Source organism: Myotis daubentonii, chromosome 6 (assembly GCF_963259705.1).
Source record: "Myotis daubentonii chromosome 6, mMyoDau2.1, whole genome shotgun sequence".
Classification (NCBI taxonomy): domain Eukaryota; kingdom Metazoa; phylum Chordata; class Mammalia; order Chiroptera; family Vespertilionidae; genus Myotis; species Myotis daubentonii.
Window position 1 is genome coordinate 29,683,564 of NC_081845.1, and position 20,189 is coordinate 29,703,752.

The 20,189-nt window shown below is 46.6% G+C and overlaps 1 protein-coding gene across 6 annotated transcripts in view; it reads left to right on the top strand.

Annotated features, from left to right (window-relative positions):
* Positions 1–1,116: 1,116 nt before the first annotated feature.
* Positions 1,117–20,189, top strand: part of PHACTR2 (phosphatase and actin regulator 2) — a 237,409-nt gene continuing 218,336 nt past the window's right edge. For 2 of the 6 annotated variants that reach the window (XM_059700560.1, XM_059700566.1), the window contains exon 1: positions 1,118–1,696. In XM_059700560.1, coding sequence (XP_059556543.1) covers positions 1,489–1,696 — 208 coding nt within the window. In that variant the 5' untranslated portion in view covers positions 1,118–1,488. Of the gene's footprint in view, positions 1,697–20,189 lie in introns of all 6 variants that reach the window. The other 4 variants (XM_059700564.1, XM_059700565.1, XM_059700559.1 and 1 more) reach the window with 3 other exon arrangements.

The window sequence follows — 20,189 nt, forward strand, 5'->3', positions numbered from 1 at the left end:
TATGTCCCCCTTTATCCCCCTTTGACTCCCTCCAGCCCCCCCCCCCAGGCCTTCACCACTCTATTGTCTGTGTCCATGGGTTCTGCATATAAGCATACAAGGTCTTTGGTTGATTACCTCCCATCCACCCACCCTCCCCCCCGCCTTCCCTCCGAGATTCCGAAGTTTGCTCCATGCTTCCACATCTCTGGATGCTCTCCGCTCACCAGTTTATTTTGTTAATGAGATTCCACATGTGAGTGAGATCATGTGATACTTGTCTTTCTCTGATGGACTTATTTCACCTGGAGATAAGCTGTCTCAAAAGGTAAGAAATTCTTCTTTTTTACTGCTGCATAGTATCCCGTGGAATAAATGTACCACAGCTTTTTAATCTGCTTGTCTACTGACCCACACCCTTTATTTTTGTCCCTCTTTTTTCTTACGTCCTCTGCTTCGGTTGCTTTTCTTATTAAAAGATATAATATGTGCAAAGTGTCTGAAGCAGCACCTGGAATATAGGCGTGTGTGTATCAAAGTTTCATTGTTAACCCTACACACACACACATCCCCTCCTCTCTTCCTGCTGCCCATCTATGGCCTGCAATGAATGGTGACTTCTGAGCCTGACTTACAGCCTTTTGATTCTGGGCAAGTCCTAACTTGGGGGCCTAATCAGGAAACTGATAAAGGTTAGGTTGTGAAATCACCAGCTGAAACAGCAAAATCCCCACTGCCCATTTTGCAAACCCCTGCAAGGCATGGAGTCAACTAAGGTGTTTCCAATCAGAGACCTGTCCTTCCGTTAGAAAGCACTGACTCGGACATCAAGTCTGTGTTATTTATTCAGTTCTCGGAACACTTGTCTTTTAAACATGACCTTTGAGTTTACCCAGCAGACAGAAATCCAGGGATGCGGGCAACAGTGAGCGGGAGAGCAGGGAGGAGTTTCCAGGCAAGGGAAGGCCATGGAACTTGACTTACGGGACACCAGGGTCTGCCACTATCCACCGGCGCCTTGGCCGGGCGGTGTCTTACCTGTGAACCGGGTATGATCATTTCCGTGCCGCGTGTGTGTATGACATCCCCCCTCCCCCCTCCCCATTAATGGACAAGGTATGGATAACCCTGACCTTGCATCCCAGCTCCTGACGCCCACACCCCACTGATCGACTGGCTGGGTGGCAGCCAGAGGGACCCCACTGCTGCCGCCCCGCACAGGGCAGAGCCGGCCCTTGGGGGAGGAGCGGCTGGCAGGTTCGCAGGCACCGAGGGCAGCCGGCTCCGAGCCCTGCGGCTTGCGCCGGCGGGAGCGAGCAGGCTGTAGGCGGCTCCTTCCTGTGCAAACTTTTCTCTCCTCTTCCTCCTCCCGCCCTCCCGCCCAGCTGCTCGGCGCCCGGCGTCCAGCCTCCCGGCCCCTCGCACTGCCTGGGGGGCGCGGCGCTGCCGGCAGCACCGCCCTCGGCGCCAGCCCCACCCCGCGCTCCGGTCCGGCCACCGGAGGACCCGATGGCCGAGGCGGAACGGAGCCCCGCGGAGCCCCCGGGGGAGCCGGTCGGGCAGGTGGCGGCCAAAGCCTCGGAGTCCGAGGCGTCCGCCCCGCCGCGGGCCCTACGCCGGCTGCCCGGGGACCCGAGCCCCCGCGGCCGCTCCCAGAGCGACCTGTCGTCTTGCTCCAGCAGGGGCCGCCCCCTCCGGGTGCACATCTCCGGCTCAGGTAAGGGCTGGGGCGCAGGGGGCCGGCCGGGGCGGGGGAGCGGGGGGCGGGCGCGGGCAGGTGGCGGCGATGGCCAGGCTGCAGCCGGGGCGTCCTCGGGCGCTGGTCTCCGAGGCTGGCGGCGGGAGCGGAGGGGCTGGGAGGTAGGGGCAGGGCGAAGCTGGACTCCCCCCGCCGCCCTCCTTCTAGGCTGTCCGCGGCTCGGTCCCCGGGTTCGGAGATGCTGGAGCCGGGCTGCGGGCTGCGGCCGCGGGCAGGGTGGGCGCGCGCCCCCTGGGGTAAGGGTGCTGCCGCCGGGCGAGGGGGCGCTCCCGCGGCGGCTCTGGTTCGCCGGCTGGGCCATCAGGAAGAGGAACCTTCTCTTGGTCTTGAGCGCGACTTTGTCCCTGGGAAGGGTGCGGTCCTGTCACTTGCGGGGCTGGGCCAGCGCAGGTCTTGGAAACCCTCCCAACTGCTCTGCTTCTGAAATCGAGCGTTCTCGGGGGTGCGGGTGGGGGTGGGGGTGCTGCTGGCCAGAGGGCTCCCTGTAAAAGCCCGTGCAGGTGGTGCCGAGGGTTCGGCCGGCCTGTGTGCTCATCTGGTCCTTCGCTGAGCCGTAGCCCGACCGCGGACCCTGGGCTCCACTCTGCGCGGCGGGTGCTGGGGGCCGCCCTGCACCGGGGACAGGCGGGACCAGGAGCCCGGCCAGGTGCCAGGCGCTGTGTAACGTGGGGCGCATCACCTCACCTTGTCTCTCACATCTCGGTGTTCAAAGTGGGAATGAAGAGTGTGGAACTACCTACCAAATGGGGAGGTCATGAGGATCGGATACTTAATCCTTTTTAAATGCGTTGAAATAACGCATTACCCTAAGAACTGCAGAACTTTTAAAAAGCCCACCAGATTGGTTAAGTTTCCACAGATGTTTTTCTAATTTTCCGTTGAGGGCTGATGCATGGGAACTGGAAGTTGAAAATAAAACGAGCATCAAGTGCACCCTTAGCAGCGAAAGGCCCTCACAGTGGCGCACAGGTGTACACTATCCCCCACCATGACCCCTTTCAGGCTCCAGGCTCAGGCCAGAGCTCTAACTCAACCCCACTAATACCCGAATCCGAGTTTCCTGGTCAAAAAGGGCATGTTTCCGGCCAGCTAGCTCTGTTTTCCACCAAAGACCTCAGTTTTCTTATTCTTGTAATATTGGTTTTGCAGCACAATGTGTATACTTAGAAAACATTAAAGGCATTGTTGACCCGATTTTGCAGATCAAATTGGGTAGAGCTGGTTAAAATTGTTCAGTACAAGTAATGGGAGGTAGGGCGTGGGATTTGTGTAAAGACCCCTCTGGCGCCCTAGCCGGTTTGGCTCAGTGGGTAGAGCATTGGCCTGTGGACTGGAGGGTCCCAGGTTAGATTCCAGTCAACAGCATGGGCTCCACCTCCAGTAGGGGGCGTGCAGGAGGCAGCCGGTCAATGATTCTCTCTCATCATTGATATTTCTCTCTCTCTCACTCTCCCTTCTCTGAAATCAATAAAAATAAAAAATATATATTAAAAGAAAGACCCCTCTGGTGAATTCATACTGTGGAAAGCATTGAAAGGAAATTATTTTACCTCTTGCTTTTTATGTCTTGGCCAAACTGAACTTGGCCTGTGGGTAATCTCGATTGATTTTTTACAAAAATGAACTGTTCAGATGACTCTAAAGCAACGGTTCTCAACCTGTGGGTTGCGACCCCTCTGGGGGATCGAACGACCCTATCACAGGGGTCGCCTAAGACCATCGGAAAACACATATATACACATTGTTTTAGTGATTAATCACTATGCTTTAATTATGTTCAATTGTAACAATGAAAATACATCCAGCATATCAGATATTTACATTACGATTCATAACAGTAGCAAAATTACAGTTATGAAGTAGCAACAAAAATAATTTTATGGTTGGGGGTCACCACAACATGAGGAACTGTATTATAGCGTCGCAGCATTGGGAAGGTTGAGAACCACTGCTCTAAAGAGACAACTGAAAATTAGTCCAGTTGTAGATAAATAAGCATAGCTTGTGTCTCCATTTTTCATTCAGCACATGCAACAGAAAAAGGGCAGGAAAACGCTTTTAAATGTGAGTGTGCGAAGTGCACATCGTGTGAGCTATGGGCTTCATTTTATAACATTATTTTGCTTCCGAGAACTCTGTGTCTCCTGTATGTTCTTAAAGGACATTGGAAGTGACAACTGTCCGCTGCGTTGTCCTGGTGCCCCTGGATGCTGACCCACGTGTAAAAGAGCGAACTTCTCCCATGTGACTGTGTTCCATTTTCAGAACGGGGCTTTGGGATTCTGGAAGAGCTGGCTAAACGTGACCAGGAGCTCCTGCGTTTCTTAGACTCAGAAAAAAGTGGTCTGGTCCCTTGTGGACACACACAGAGTGTTTTCCCAGAGTACTGTATCCTCTGCAGGCATGCGAGATTCAGCCAGATGACTGGGCTGGGTAACGGGATTGTCCTACAGGCACAACAGGGAGGTTACGCCACCTTCTGAAAACATCCCTTGGCCTGGGGGAGGGCAGCCTAAATTCCAGGCCCTCCCCAGAAGCCGTGGACATGTGGGTAGTTCCCAGAGTTGGTTATATGTAGCCTCACCGGAATTGCCCCGGACCAGCAGCACCCGCCTCATCTCAGAATCTCACGCCCCACCCCAGACCTACTTAACCCCAATCTGCATTTCACAAGGTCCCCAGCTTGTGTTTGGATCCATTCATATTTGAGAAGCATGACTCTCTGACACTTGTTTTCAAAGTTGGTTACACATAGGAGTCACGTGGGGAATAAAAAACAAAACAAAAAAAAACAACCACAACGAGAGTACGGCCAGGGCCCACCCCCGGGGATTCTGACTTAATTGGCATCAGGTGCAGCCTGGTATTAGGTGATTCTAATGTGTAACAAAGCTTGAGAACCACTGTCTTGTGGTGTGTATATGTCATTCTGTCCTGTGATGCTGTGGCCAGGGTTGGGCCAGTATAAGGTTGATGGATTTAGTGTAGGACAGTGATGGCGAACCTATGAACTCATTTTTTTGGTTGATTTTTCTTTGTTAAATGGCATTTAAATATATAAAATAAATATCAAAAATATAAGTCTTTGTTTTACTATGGTTGCAAATATCAAAAAATTTCTATATGTGACATGGCACCAGAGTTAAGTTAGGGTTTTCAAAATGCTGACACGCCGAGCTCAAAAGGTTCACCATCACTGGTGTAGGACCTTCTCACATCCCTGTTGGCACTTTCTCCTACTACTGCCACCTCCCAAGCAGCTTTTCTCACTCCCTTTCTCGATTCCAGTTTCTTGTCAACAAGTTTCTTCTAAGGGTTAATTTCTAATAATGAGTCAACGACCTGGTGTGAGTCCTTGGGAGAGTGTGGGGTGTGGGGTGAGGGGTGGGGGAGGAGAGGGGAGGGGACATCACATTTTGCAATGATGTGTGTCTGGGAGGGAGGAGAGGGAGGGAAGGAAGAGAAGACTGAAGGTGTTCTCCAAGGGCTGGCCAAGAAGAACCTCACTCCAAAACCACCGTGCCCTCCCTGCTGCCCCCATCTGTCACCCCACCTTCCACCCAGCCTCCTCTCCACCCCTCTCCCATGAAAAAATAACTAAGAACTTGCAACTTGACCTCAAAAACTTTGCCAACTATGGCAGTAAGAATTATTCCAATAGGACACATATTTCTAAAGACCAGCTCTGTGCTCGCACTGTGTTGATGCTGAGGGGATATCACAAGAGGATCCATTTTCCCTGTCTGTGCTTTATGCTTAGATTGTTGTCCAAAAAGAGCACCTCAGACTTAATGGCTTTTATTTAACTTGTGATGTGAGCAGTTATTTTTTCACTTGATAAAAATGCATGCGTGTTGTCAGCATAACCTATATGTTGTTTTGTATTTAAAGTATGTTTTTATTGATTTCAGAGAGAGGAAGGGAGAGGGAGAGAGAGAGAGATAGAGACATCAATGATGAGAATCATTAATCGGCTGCCTCCTGCACACCTCCTACTGATCAAGCCCACAATCCAGGCATGTGCCCTGGCCTGGGAATCCAACCATGACCTCCTGGTCCGTGGGTTGATGCTCAACCACTCTCAACCACTGGGCAACACTGGCCAGGCACGTTTTTGTGGATTTTGTAAAATCCACTCAAAAAGTGCCAAGAAACCAAATATTTTCATAAAATGCATTTTACAGATGTTATTTAATACATCAGCCCTTTCATTGAGCTTATAAAAACTGAGATTTTTTTTTTTTTTTTTTTTTTTTTTTTGCTTTATAAAAACACAGATTGATTTTGCTTTATGGTTTTTGAACTCACAGTTTTGGAACTCAACAGAAGTTCTGGATTTTAAAAACCAAGTATTTCTTTGTAAATCTAGTGGCATTTTATCATTAAAAAATAAAATCCTGAAATAAGCTTTTGGTGGTATATGCACAGGTGTTTTATTAATTTTCAGGTCAATCTTTCCTCATGTTAGAGACTTGAATATACTCAGTAGATTCTGATGCGCTCTTCTGATAAGCCCAATGCTTAGTGAGTAAAGAACCTTAGTATACAACCCAGGGCAGTTTCTGCTCTAAGCTTTCAGCAAGTACTGACTGTGACCTCCTGTGTGCCAGGCACTGTACTGGACTTGTCAGGCCATAGGGAGGCCCAAGAGTGGTGCCATCTTCAAGTGATGACTCTTAGTCTTGCATGTTGGGATGCACAGAGCAGAGAACTATTGGGGCCACTTAAAAAAAAGGGAGGTATGAATGAGTAGAAGACTTTATTAGCTTGATATATAGATGTTTGGTACCCTGACTCATCTCTCCAGCATCCCTTTGCCCTGCTATACCATGGTATATATCGGTGTATAGGTAACTGCAAAGCCAGTGCTGCTGTCAGCAGCCAGTGGTCATCTATCCCACTGAGGGGAGTCCTTGCTTGTTCACACCTTGCTGGTGCTCCCAGAGTGCCTCTCCCTGACCTCCAAGGTTATAACTCTTGGAGTCGATGCTTGCATGCTCAGCCGTTGTTCTAAAAGCATAATGCTGTGCCTGGGAGGCTGGGTCCCAGGGGCCCTCAGTCACAGCTGGGCTGGAGCTGCCCTAGGTCAGGAACAATGGATGCCTGCTCCCTTTCCATTTGCTAAATTCAGAATGGTTTTTGCTAAACAAAGACCATCTGGCTCTAAGTTTACTTTCTGTCTGTTTCTATTCACAGAAAACCAAAGCCTCCCTCCTGGGAGTACAAAGAGTCATGGGCAGAGCACACAGGGGGGCTCAAGTCGAGCCTGTGCCCAGCCCTGGTCAAGCAGTGCCCCCTGGTGTGGACATGCACAGCCTCCCTGTGCCCCTCCCCCAAGAGGGACCCTTTCTCTTTGCCCAAAGGCCATGGACTTCTAGCCAGCTAGGAGCTGACCATTGGTCAGGCCTCATCCCAGAAGGCGTATCTTTTATCTAATTCTCACAAAGACCTCTATAGAAGCTGATGGTGGTCCTGTACGTGAGGTTGGCACATTTTAAAATTCATCTTCACCTGAACCAGTAGTCAAGGCTGGAACACACTCTGCTTCGGGGTGTCCAGTCTGAACAGACTCTCCTCACAGGTGCTTCCTCATCCATCTATTTACAAACACCACCTCATGGCTTCTGGCTACACTACCCCATCCTTACCTTTGCTTCCTCTTAGTTCTTGTCCCTACATTTAGGGGGAAAATTTCTTTGTATTCCTTGGTTCAAATTTCCTAGAAAAGACCTATTTGAAACCACAATGCAGCCCATGTGTCTGTCCTTCATCTGATGACACCTACCCAAGCTCAAACCAGCTGTGGCCTAGAAGGTGAAGTCATCACACAATGCCAATATGGCCACTTAGAAAGGACTGAGTCAGGGAAGTTCCCATTTATTCATTCATTCAACTGGTCTTGAGTGTGCCGGTCATTGTTCTAAGCACTGGGTGTACAGAGGTAACAGGATATGATTCTGCAATTTTGGGGGCAGACAAGGTGTGGCAGGACAGTTACAGCAGCATGTCTAGTGATCTAAGCCATTGTTATTTGCCATGATTATGCCAGAAAAATGACTGATGATGATGATAGTGATTACTCTTGTTCTTATTTTCAGAGGATGCACGATTTGCTAATTATACCTGAACTGGGCACACTCTAGTTTGCATCAGTAGTTCAGTAGTAGCTCTGAGACTGATAGCGAAGCCATGGGATTTATTTTGAGTTCCAGCTACTGCAGGGGTTACTCTAGTCGAGAGAGCATATCTTGACTTTTTAATTCATATATTCAATCAACAAACAGCTAATGAGCTAAACACAGAGGCTGCAAACACATCCCTAAGGAACTCACAGTGTAGTGAGGGGAAGACAGGTAAATAAACGAACAACTGAGGTGCAATAAAGTAAGAGTGATGACTTGTGCCCTGCCTTGGGCCTGGAGGAGAGCCCAGGAGACTCAGCTATAGGAAATGGCTTGGGAAGGGTAGCCAGGGAGGGCTTCCTGGAGGAGATGAAAGCTGTGCTATCTCCATCATCAGGTAGATGGATTTGGGTGAGGCGAAGGAGGAGCGTTTGGGAGAGGAAACAGTACACACAAAAGCACCGAGGCCTGAAACAACCTAACATCAGCAGAAAACCCCCAGTAGTTCCTTTGGCTCTCGGTAGGGTGCCGGGAGCCGGTCCATCCTTGCTGTTTCAAGGGACCTGGCATATATGGCATATGGTTCTTAATATGTTTGCTCACCTTCTTGGCGCTGTGTTTTAACCAAGGTCACCTCTCCGAGAAAGGTTGAATCCGCAGGTAGGGATTTTCCCCTGAAGTTAGGGAGGGAATAAAACCCCTCAACTAAGTGCCAGGCGGGTAATTAATCCCTTTAACTACGAACAATCATGCTTAAACTACATAATCTTTTCTCCCTGGAATGGAGATAAGAAACGCCCTAACCTTTGTAATAGAGATTGATAGGATTGAATCAACTGGTATAAATACAGTTGTAACAAGACAGAAAGACTCAGAACTCAGGAGACAGAATTCAGAAGTCAGAACCTACACGGAGCCTAGAGACAGAAGAACTTCGCTGGCGAGAGCATGCCAGAGGATCCTGGACTGGGACTGGCCTCGGAGCCTAGAGACAGAGCCTAGCGGGAGAACATGGCAAGGGATCCTGGACTGAACCTGACTACAGAGATTGGCAGGAGAACCTGACTGGAACCTTGACACTGAACCTGACTGGAGAGCCTGGACAGAACCTGGCTGGAGAACCTAGCGAGGGAACATGGCTGCAGAGCCTCGCTGGAGATCCGAAGCAGAGCCTCTCTGGAGATCAAGACCAGAACTTGGCTGGAGATCCTGGCTAGGCTGCTGATCAACTGAACGCTGTCTCCGTGTCATTCCTTCTTCGCCGACTCCGTCCACACCTTTGGGGACCCCTGGACCCGCTGGGGTTGGACCCCTGCATATGGCGCCCGAACAGGGACCCCTAGGTAAGCGCCCCGCACTCGGGACGGATCGGACTCCACCGTAGGAAGAAGGTGGATAGTCTTCGCCGACTCCGTCCACACCTTTGGGAACCCCTGGAACAGGATTCCCCTAGGTAAGCCCCCCTCCCCCATTGAGAACCCCCACACTCGGGACGGATCAGACTCCACCGTAGGAAGAGGGTGGATAGTCTTCGCCGACTCCGTCCACACCTTTGGGAACCCCTGGAACAGGATTCCCTTAGGTAAGCCCCCCCCCATTGAGAACCCCACACTCGGGACGGATAGGACTCCACCAGGGTGCTACAGACCCCCCTATAGAGGATAAGTAGGGTAAGAAGGTGGATAGTACAGAACTTAGATTGAGAAGATGTGCCATACTGAGTCCAAAGAAAGAAGACTCTGTATTGATTCTTAGATTGAGAAGATGTGCCATACTGAGTCTAAAGAAAAAAGACTCCGTATTGATCTTTTAACACATATGCTTGTTAGCAGCGGAATTAAGGTTACTCCCAGTCAGATGGAACATTTTATACAAGAAATACGTCCATGCTTTTCTGAGGAAGGAAAGGTGCCAGAATGGTAAATGTAGAGGCATGGGAGAAGGTAGGCCCAAGGAGCCTTATCCTTAACCCCACTGCAGCCTTTCCACCCCGGGAAAGTGCAGGATTGGCAAGCTCTCCCTGAGGTGATAGATCAGGACTCAGGTAATAGCAGAAAGCGCCAATCCTACTCTTAAAATGGATACAAGAGAGCGTTTCAGGTTTTTCTTTTTAATGCCTGCTTTTAAAAAATAAAAAAGGGGGAATTTGCCGGGAGCCGGTCCATCCTTGCTGTTTCAAGGGACCTGGCATATATGGCATATGGTTCTTAATATGTTTGCTCACCTTCTTGGCGCTGTGTTTTAACCAAGGTCACCTCTCCGAGAAAGGTTGAATCCGCAGGTAGGGATTTTCCCCTGAAGTTAGGGAGGGAATAAAACCCCTCAACTAAGTGCCAGGCGGGTAATTAATCCCTTTAACTACGAACAATCATGCTTAAACTACATAATCTTTTCTCCCTGGAATGGAGATAAGAAACGCCCTAACCTTTGTAATAGAGATTGATAGGATTGAATCAACTGGTATAAATACAGTTGTAACAAGACAGAAAGACTCAGAACTCAGGAGACAGAATTCAGAAGTCAGAACCTACACGGAGCCTAGAGACAGAAGAACTTCGCTGGCGAGAGCATGCCAGAGGATCCTGGACTGGGACTGGCCTCGGAGCCTAGAGACAGAGCCTAGCGGGAGAACATGGCAAGGGATCCTGGACTGAACCTGACTACAGAGATTGGCAGGAGAACCTGACTGGAACCTTGACACTGAACCTGACTGGAGAGCCTGGACAGAACCTGGCTGGAGAACCTAGCGAGGGAACATGGCTACAGAACCTCGCTGGAGATCCGAAGCAGAACCTCTCTGGAGATCCGGGCTGGAGATCCTGGCTAGGCTGCTGATCAACTGAATGCTGTCTCCGTGACATTCCTTCTTCGCCGACTCCGTCCACACCTTTGGGGACCCCTGGACCCGCTGGGGTTTGGACCCCGGCAGTAGGGTTCCCGCGAAAGAGGGGAGAGAAGGGAGATTAGGGAGTTAGGCCAAAGCCAGAGGATGATAGGTTCCTGCAGCTGAATGTTTCCTGGGAGACACGATTTCAGTGACATTTGTAAGGCGTTTGCAAGCTTGATGGGGGTGTGTTCTAGTGTCTTCCGACATGGACACGGAGGGACAATGGAGGAAAGAAGACAGACAGCTAAGATTTAGGACACAGAGTCATGGTCCTTATCAGTGTGATCTTGGTCAATTTACTGTCCCTCCCTTTCCTGCCTGGTTTCCTTATATCTGACCTGGAAATGGCTGGTAACAGCAACACCTAGTTCATAGAGTTCTTGTATGAAAAGTGCCCTTGAACTTTAAAGTGCCATGTAGCCTGGCTCCTGTGGCTCAGTGTTTGAGCATCAACCTATGAACCCGGAGGTCATGATTCGATTCTGGCCAGGGCACATGCTGGGTTCCTGGCTCGATCCCCAGTGTAGGGCATGCAGAAGGCAGCCTATCAATGATTCTCTCTCATCATTGATGTTTCTATCTCTCTCTCCCTCTCTGAAATAAATAAAAATATATTTTAAAAATGTTTTTAATTAAGTGCCATGTAAATGATGGCACCCTTTGCACACTTCTGTTACGGGACTTACTATGGTATATTCAAAATATGCATGGGTTTGTCTCCTTCCTTATACTGTAAGATCACTGAAATCAGAAAGTGTGTTTTACTAATATTTATATTTGTATCCTTAGTGCCTAACGCAGGGCCTGGTATATACTGGGTGCTTACTAGATATTTACCAAATGAATGCATAAATTCCTTAAGTCAGTGCTTTTGACACCAAATATCTGTAAATCATGGTGTTTTAGAGAAGATAAAGGTTGCACCTAAGTTGACATGAAACTTTCTTCCCAGGTCCTAAAACACAAGCATCACACCCTGGCCAAGGGCAGATAGGCACCAGAGAGAACTAACCGGAAGTTGGAATAGTGGACTTGAGGCTTTGGCAGGCCTGCACTGGCCTCTTTTTTTTTTTTTTTTTTTGCTGTTGGCTACCCATTTTTATGTGTGGAGGGCATGCTTGGGGTGCAGACTTTGGAGACCATTAATGAAATGGTGTGAAGAGCTGGGTTGGCTACGAGGCCTGGAGCAAAGAATTTTAAGCAAAGGCAAACCTGCTACCCTGGAGATGTCAAGGCATTGCTGGTGCCAGTCGTGCAGCTGACCAGTTGAAAGGCAGCTGGACAGAAGCATGTGAGGTAGAAGATCAAAATTTCAGTTTTGATAAGTTCTTATAAACCAGGGGTGGGCAAACTTTTTGACTCGAGGACCACAATGGGTTCTTAAACTGGACCAGAGGGCCGGAACAAAAGCATGGATGGAGTGTTTGTGTGAACTAATATAAATTCAAAGTAAACATCATTACATAAAAGGGTACGGTCTTTTTTTTTTTTTTAGTTTTATTCATTTCAAATGGGCCGGATCTGGCCCGCGGGCCGTAGTTTGCCCACAGCTGTTATAAACCAAAAAATAGGCAAAGTGATAAAAAATATAAATGGAATATTGGGTAAAAGCTATTATTCCCAAATGTGTTAAAATAAAACAAAACACCCTGGCCAGTTTGGCTTCGTGGTTACCGTGTTGACCCATGGACTGAAGGGTCCATGTTCAATTCCTGGTCAAGGACATGTACCTGGGTTGCAGGTTCCATCCTGGCCTGGGTTGGGGCATGTGCGCAAGGCAACCGATCCATGTGTCTCTCACACATCGATGATCGATGTTTCTCTCCCGCCCCCCCCGCCCCTGCCACCCCCTTCCACTTTTTCTAACAATTAATGGGAAAAAAATACTCTCAGGTGAGGATTAACCAAAAAATAAACAACAAACAGAACTAGTAGTGTTTTTAAAACTCTACTCATGAGATAACTAGAGCTCCTCTGAGGATATGGAGCAAACCACGCTGTGTGACATGTACAGAAAACTGCGAAAGGGAACTGGTGAGTGTCAGCCCAGCCTCCTGCTGGTGATGATGGAACCCAAGGAACAGGGATGCGCCAGCCACCTTGGCGTGCTAGTGCTGGGGCTTGGATGCCAGAGTGCAAGTGGCGGGGTCAGAAGGAAGTGAACTCTCATGCCATTCCAGTGCCGCATTGTTTACACATGCTATCACATTTCATCTTTATAGCAACCGCATGACATAGCGATATATCACTTTTAGATAAGGAACCTGGCTTTAGAAAGGTGGAGTAACTCACCCAAGTCCGTCCCACAGGTAGCAGGAAAGTAGTAGAACCAAAACCAACATCTTTGTGACCTCAAAGCTCACGCTGTTTCCCTCATTGCATGCTACCTGCTACCTTACCCATATGGAAAACCACCAAGCAGCCCCCCATCAACAGCGAGGAAATCGCATCACGCTTTACTCTGCAAGTACCATACGAGAGAGACCAGCAGATCTTTTTAAGGCCCCAGCCAATTGTCTATCCATTTCCAAGTACACCCGACACATCAGATTTCTAGTGAAGACAGGAGCTTTGGATGAGTTGTGATGAGATTCTGGAATCCAGTATTTACAGGCTAGCACACTTCAGTTATCCTTATGCAGGGCCATTCTTTTGACCTCAGATCACTCAGTCTTGGAGTCAGGTGTGTAATTCATGCTCAAGAAGCATATCTCGGCTCAAAGTACAAGTGTAGTTCCAGTTACAGTGAAGCTCAGGAAAAAACACTGAAGCAGCTTTAGTGTTTTTAAAATACCATCCCGGGTGACTCATAATCTTTGATCACAGTAGCTGAAATTTGCACAGAGAAGTAGGTTGCACTAGCTTGCCCTCGCAAAGTTTCTGAGATCTAGCTTGCTTTGGGACCTGTTGGCTAACACTTGACATTTATATAGCTTACTTTGCAGTTTCTTGATGCCACTGTGAAGGCTTAAGTAAAAGTAGCTATTGCTTATCCCTCATAACAGGAAGAAGCTTGCAACACAAATTAAAGTACATTCACTCTATGGAGAGCTCAGGGCTGTGGCTAGGGCAGGAATATCACAGGTGCGATGCTTCAATTTTGGATCCGTGGCTCACATATTTTGAATGTGTGGCACTTAATGTATGGCCATGATTCAGGTCATCCATGCTGGTCTGTAATTTTCTTTTGTCTTCATGTATGTTTTAACCTCTCTGAATGTTTGGCATACTTCTTCAGAGGTATACTTTCTATTAGATAATTAAGTACCCTAAACATCAATAACAAACATATATTAAACCCCTCTTCTTCAACCTATTGGGCATTGTAAATCGTTGACTTCTGTCCCAGATACCTGAATGAAGGTTTCAGAAATATATAATAATGATAAAGGATGTGATTTATATAAAATGAGTGTAACAGAACTTATGTCTTTAAGTGAATGTTTTAGAGCTTTCCTATTGGACAAGTGTATGCCTGTTCCAGTTATGATCTTGCTGGGTAAAATAGTGTTTAACAGAAGTCATATGACTAACATGTTTGATCCCTCATTTTATTTCCTTGCCCCAATTATAGCTCTTTCTACACTTGATCTTAGCCAAAAGGCCGAGAAGCGATATATAGCTCTTTCTAAAAATCATATCTACCTTTCAGACACTGTCATTCTAGAAATCCTGGGCTAGTGCCACTCCATTGTGTGAATTCATTTTTCTCCCAGCATGATTATTTGGGTGTGAATAACACTCATTTAGACAGCTAAGTCATTCATATTACTTTATAGTAACACACCAGACCTCAAAAATATATAACCATGCAAGGGCATCATGTGCTAACCAAACAGGTCAGTTTAGACTTTTAACATAGTGACTGTGAGATTAAGAAATTAAAGAAGGTCACTGTGACATTTGTGGGAGACTCAGTAAGATATGAAAGAGAAGGTTACTAATTGATAGCAAAGATTTGATCAAAATGAACAAATTTCCATGGCCAGTAATAGAGACTTTCTTGTTTGAGTGAAAGAAGAGAGTTTTCACTATTTTTTTTATTACTCCTCACCCGAGAATATTTTTCCATTGATTTTTAGGGAGAGTGAAAGAGAGAGGGAAAGACAGAGAGAAACATTGATGTGAGAGAAACACATTGATTGGTTGCCTCCTGCACGAGTTGCCTCCTGCACGAGCCCTGACTGGGACCTGGCTGGGGAGGAGCCCTTGACTGGAATTGAACCCGGCACCTTTTGGTCTGCAGGTCAATGCTCTATCCACTGAGCCAAACCAGCGAGGGCAAAGAAGAGAGTTTTTAAAAGTAAGGATACAAGAGTAGTAAAAAACCAGGAAGTAAAGTTGAGTAGTATCCTGAACCTTTTGAGCTCGGCGTGTCAGCATTTTGAAAAACCCTAACTTAACTCTGGTGCCATGTCACATATAGACATTTTTTGGTATTTGTAACCATAGCAAAACAAAGACTTATATTTTTGATATTTATTTTCTATATTTAAATGCCATTTAACAAAGAAAAATCAACCAAAAAAATGAGTTTGCGTGTCACCTCTGACACGCGTGTCATAGGTTCGCCATCACTGCCTTAGAACCAAGAACTAATAAGTTACCTGTGGCCAAGGAGGGCACACTTTCTTCATCTCTCCATCACTCTCCCTTCCCCCAACCAGGAATCTATCTATCTATCTATCTATCTATCTATCTATCTATCTATCTATCTTCATCTGTCTATCATCGAATGTAACCTGTCTTTCTATCCATCCATCCGTTCATCCATCCATCTACCCATATGTATCAGATTTCTCTGCTGTTATGAGCACAGTTTACATCTAAATTTACACATCTTCAGTTCAAACCAGCAGAGAGACTCCTCAGTGCCCTTGGGTCCCAATTCCAAATGCCCAGCCTGGGCCAGATAGCCATGCCTGTACCCAGCTATATCCAGATGTGGGATAAGTGAGGCTGCTGGCGTGTACTCCTCTGTAGATGTGGAGAAGATAGTTCTTAGATAAGTGATGGGGGGAATGGGAAAACACCAAAATTATCTATTGCCTCAGAGTACCAGAAGATTAGTGAAGTGAAGAATTCCTGGGCTTCTGGGATGCAAAAGCCTCACTGAGAAAAGTCAAATGCCTGTTAAGGTAAGAAAGAAGAAAAAGGGTGGGGTAATAAAATTACATAGAATAAACCCGTCTGGTATGGCTCAGTGGTTGAGTATTGACCCATGAATCAAGAACTCACCGGTTAGATTCCCATTCAGGGCACATGCCCAGGTTGTGGGATTGATCCTCAGTAGGGGGTGTGCAGGAGGCAGCCTATTGATGTTTCTCATTGATTTTTCTATCTATCATCCTCCCTTCCTCTCTCTCTAAAATCAATGAAACCATTGTAAAAGATTTTTTAAAAAATTATATAGAGTAAGAAGACATTTGTCTATAATGAATTGGATGTTCCATAGCACAGCGGGGCATTATGGAGTTTTGGGGAAAGAAGCAAGAAGGGGTATTTCTAGGGAACAACAAGGTAGGGATAGCAAGGATGAGGGAAGTGATTTGTTGGGGTGCAGGGTGCGGATACATGTTGGGGGGTCACGAGGGAGCAGATCTTATGCCGGGGGGGGGGGTGTATAGACAATACAGGGGAGAAGTCTTGGCTATGAAAACGCAGTCTTCTCTTTCGCCCAGTTGATGGGGTGGCTACCCAATTTCCTTCCCAAACACCATCATACCAGTTGTAGGGTGCACGTTACCATGGCACTAACATCCATCTATTCTCTTTTATTTCTCTCAGCCCTCAATGGTCATTTTACCAGACCCCTGTCCCGACACTACTAATGGGCCTCACACAGCAGGTCGGGCCTGTGCTTCTTTCCAAATGGGCCCTGTGGTAGTGAGGCTGACCCAAACCCTGGCTCTCTGGGGATTACATTCTCCCAGATGGTGACTTTGGCTTCTGAGGTTTTGTTAGGGTGTGGAATGGCATTCCTCTGGCCTGATCTGATCAAACGTTTCTCAGCAATGGGTTAGAGTTGGCATTAGGTCACATGTGATTATCCAGATCAAGATGGGTGGTTTTTCACTGTGATGACTGCTCTTTAGGCAGCTGACAAATTCCCAAAGGCCTGGAGTCAGAGCGCAAGTCCTTGGCCTTAGGCAATGGCAAGATGGGGCCTGGGAACACACAGGAGGGACCTGGCCGCTGCCAAGCAGCTGCAGAAGAAGAAAGAGTTTTGAACTTTCTGGTGCTGGAAAAACCCACCGTGTATATCAAAATCTACGTGCACATGCCCGTCCCACTGCCGCCTTGGGCTGCGTGGCTGCCACCCCTCCCTTCTTGCGTTCACACCTACATCAACTGTTGCTCTGTGAGCCCCCTTCCTCCAAGGCTTCCCTTGATGCCCATTTTCACAGCCCCTCGCCTGTGCTGAAGTATGCCTGAGGCCTGGGGGTGCAGGTGTCTTGATATGATTCAACCGGTTCCTGTGCCCCATTGAGGAAGCCCTTCCTCCCAGGCTGTGGTTTTCGGTCATTATCACCTCACTGCTCTGTTAATAGTCAACAGGCAACAAAAGCACCCAACAAAGGATGGAAAACTAGCCACACCAGAAAGCACCAAGTCTACCATTTTCTTCTGGGTGGGGACTGGGGTGATGTTTCAGGGCATCGACAGGCAACTCAAATCAACTATAATGGCCTGTTGACCAGAGTTCTCACCAGGGTTCACCTTTGATTTAGGGCAAAGTTATATATTATCTCATGTGGCATTTCTCAAATGTTACTGTGCTTATGATTCACCCAGGGATCTTGGTTGAAATTTGGTAGGTTCGGGGTGCAGTTGAGCTTCTGCATTTTCTGACAGGCTTCTGAGTTTGTTGATGATGCTGCTGGTCCGCTTTGAGGAGCAATCCTCTAGGCATAGCTTTTATTGGACTTGTCAACTATTTTAAGGACAGATTCCTTTTGCACTAATGTCTTGAAATTCCATCTATGGAAACTTTGGTCCTGCTTTAAACCCTACTCTTGCTTTCTTGTTTAGTAAGCCTTCTATATATTATTTATAGGAGGTGGAAGCTTGGAAAGATTTAAGAGAGAGGGAGCCTTTAGAACTTCCACTTATGCTGGATATTTTGCTTCAAGTGTGCCTATGTGAATTGGCTCCTGGACTTTATCTGTAAACCCTCTGCAGCGGTTCTCAACCTGTGGGTCGTGACCATCAGAAAACACATATAGCATATCAGATATTTACATTACGATTCATAACAGTAGCAAAATTACAGTTATGAAGTAGCAACGAAAATAATTGTATGGTTGGGGGTCACCACAACATGAGGAACTGTATTAAAGGGTCGCGGCATTAGGAAGGTGGAGAACCACTGCGTCTAATGTCTAGGGTTTTCAGATAGTAGCGGTCAAGAGATGGAGCTGGAGAATTTTTTTGAGATATAATTGGTATTTGACATTGTATTAGATTTATTTTTTAAAAATATATTTTTATTGATTTCAGAGAGGAAGGGGGAGAGAGAGAGAGATAGAAACATCAATGATAAGAGAATCATTGATTGGCTGCCTCCTGCATGCCCTACACTGGGGATTGAGCCAGCAACCCAGGCATATGCTCTGATGGGGAATCGAACCATGACCTCCTGGTTCATAGTTCAATGCTCAATGACTGAGCCACATCAGCCGGGTGACATTGTATTCGGTTTAGATGTAAAGCATAATGATTTGATATTTGTATATATTGCACAGTGATCACCACAAGAAGTTTAGTTAACATCCATCTATTCTCTTAGCAACTTTCAAACATACAATACAATATTGTTCACCATAGGAACCATGCTGTACCTTACATCCTCAAGACTTACTTATAACTGGAAGTGTGCACCTTTTGACCACCTTCACCTAGATTACTTTTATTTTCACCTAGATTATTATTATTATTATTTTAGGGTTTAGGTCATTTATTTTTATATTTTTCCATTTTTTTCCTTTATTGATTAAGGTATTACAAATGTGTCTTTATTCCCCCATTGTCCCCCCATCCTCCCATTCATGCCCTCACCCCCCGGTGTCTATGTCCATTGGTTATGCTTATATGCATGCATACAAGTCCTTTAGTTGATCTCTCCCCTTAGCCCTACCCTCCCCTGCCTTCCCTCTGAGGTTTGAGCATCTGATTGATACTTCTCTGTCTCTGGATCTATTTTTGTTCATCAGTTTATGTTGTTCATTATAATCCACAAATGAGTGAGATCATGTGATATTTATCTTTCTCTGACTGACTTATTTCACTTAGCATAATGCTCTCCAGCTCCATCCATGCTGTTGCAAATGGTAAGAGTTCCTTCCTTTTTTTATATAATATATATATTTTTTATTGATTTCAGAAAGGGAGAGTGAGAGAGAGATAGAAGCATCAATGATGAGAGAATCATTATCAGCTGCCTCCTCACAGCCCCTACTGGGGATCGAGCCCGCAACCTGGGCATGTGCCCTTGACTGGAATCGAACCTGGGACCCTTCAGTCCACAGGCCAACACTTTATCCACTGAGCCAAACCAGCTAGGGCAAGGAATTCCTTCCTTTTTACAGCAGTGTAGTATTCCATTGTGTAGATGTGCCAGAGTTTTTTAATCCACGCATCTGCTGATGGGCACTTAGGCTGTTTCCAAATCTTAGTAGATTATTTTTAACTAAAGATTAAAACACCAATTATTGCAAACTCAAATCCATTTTAAAAAATGGCATTACCCAAAACATGTAAAGACAAGAGTAAAAGAAGAATATTCACTTTTGAAAAGTTTTAATTCTTCATTTCTCAGTGTCTGTGATGCCTTTTGTAGAGCAGAAGAGGAATAGGCTGAGGAGACTGGAGCTGAGGTTATTGACTCTCAGCCCAGGGCTGTGATCATAGGAATGAGAAGGAGAGGAGACCTCAGGAATTGGATTGGGCATGGATCTCCTTTAAAGGAGACTAGAGATTCTAAGATGCACCTCAGTGTAAGAATGTTGATGATGCCCCTGGTAATTGTGAGCATGTTGGAAAATAGGCAGGTTTGAGGATACAATAAGAAGATACATTTTGTCATGGCAAACACCCGTGAAAGTGAGAAAAAGAACAACGGGAGAAGCTATGAGTCTAAATGGAAAATTATGACTTACTGATTATGTCAGTCATGTGACAATTTATTATGCCTTGAATAGCACCAGAATTTTTATACATAACCATTTTATTCAACAGATAATTATTAAATCAACCACTATGCAGTAAACTTTAAGTTTTCAGATGAGGACAAACTCTCTTGAGTGCAGCACTTAAGTATTAGTTTTTGTAATCTCCAGGGTGCCTCACCCATAGTAGTTACCTATAAAGCATTTATTGGAGGTGACAGATTATACTTGGGACCACTTATAGTCACCTAGAAATGGTGAGAAGAGCAGCTGAA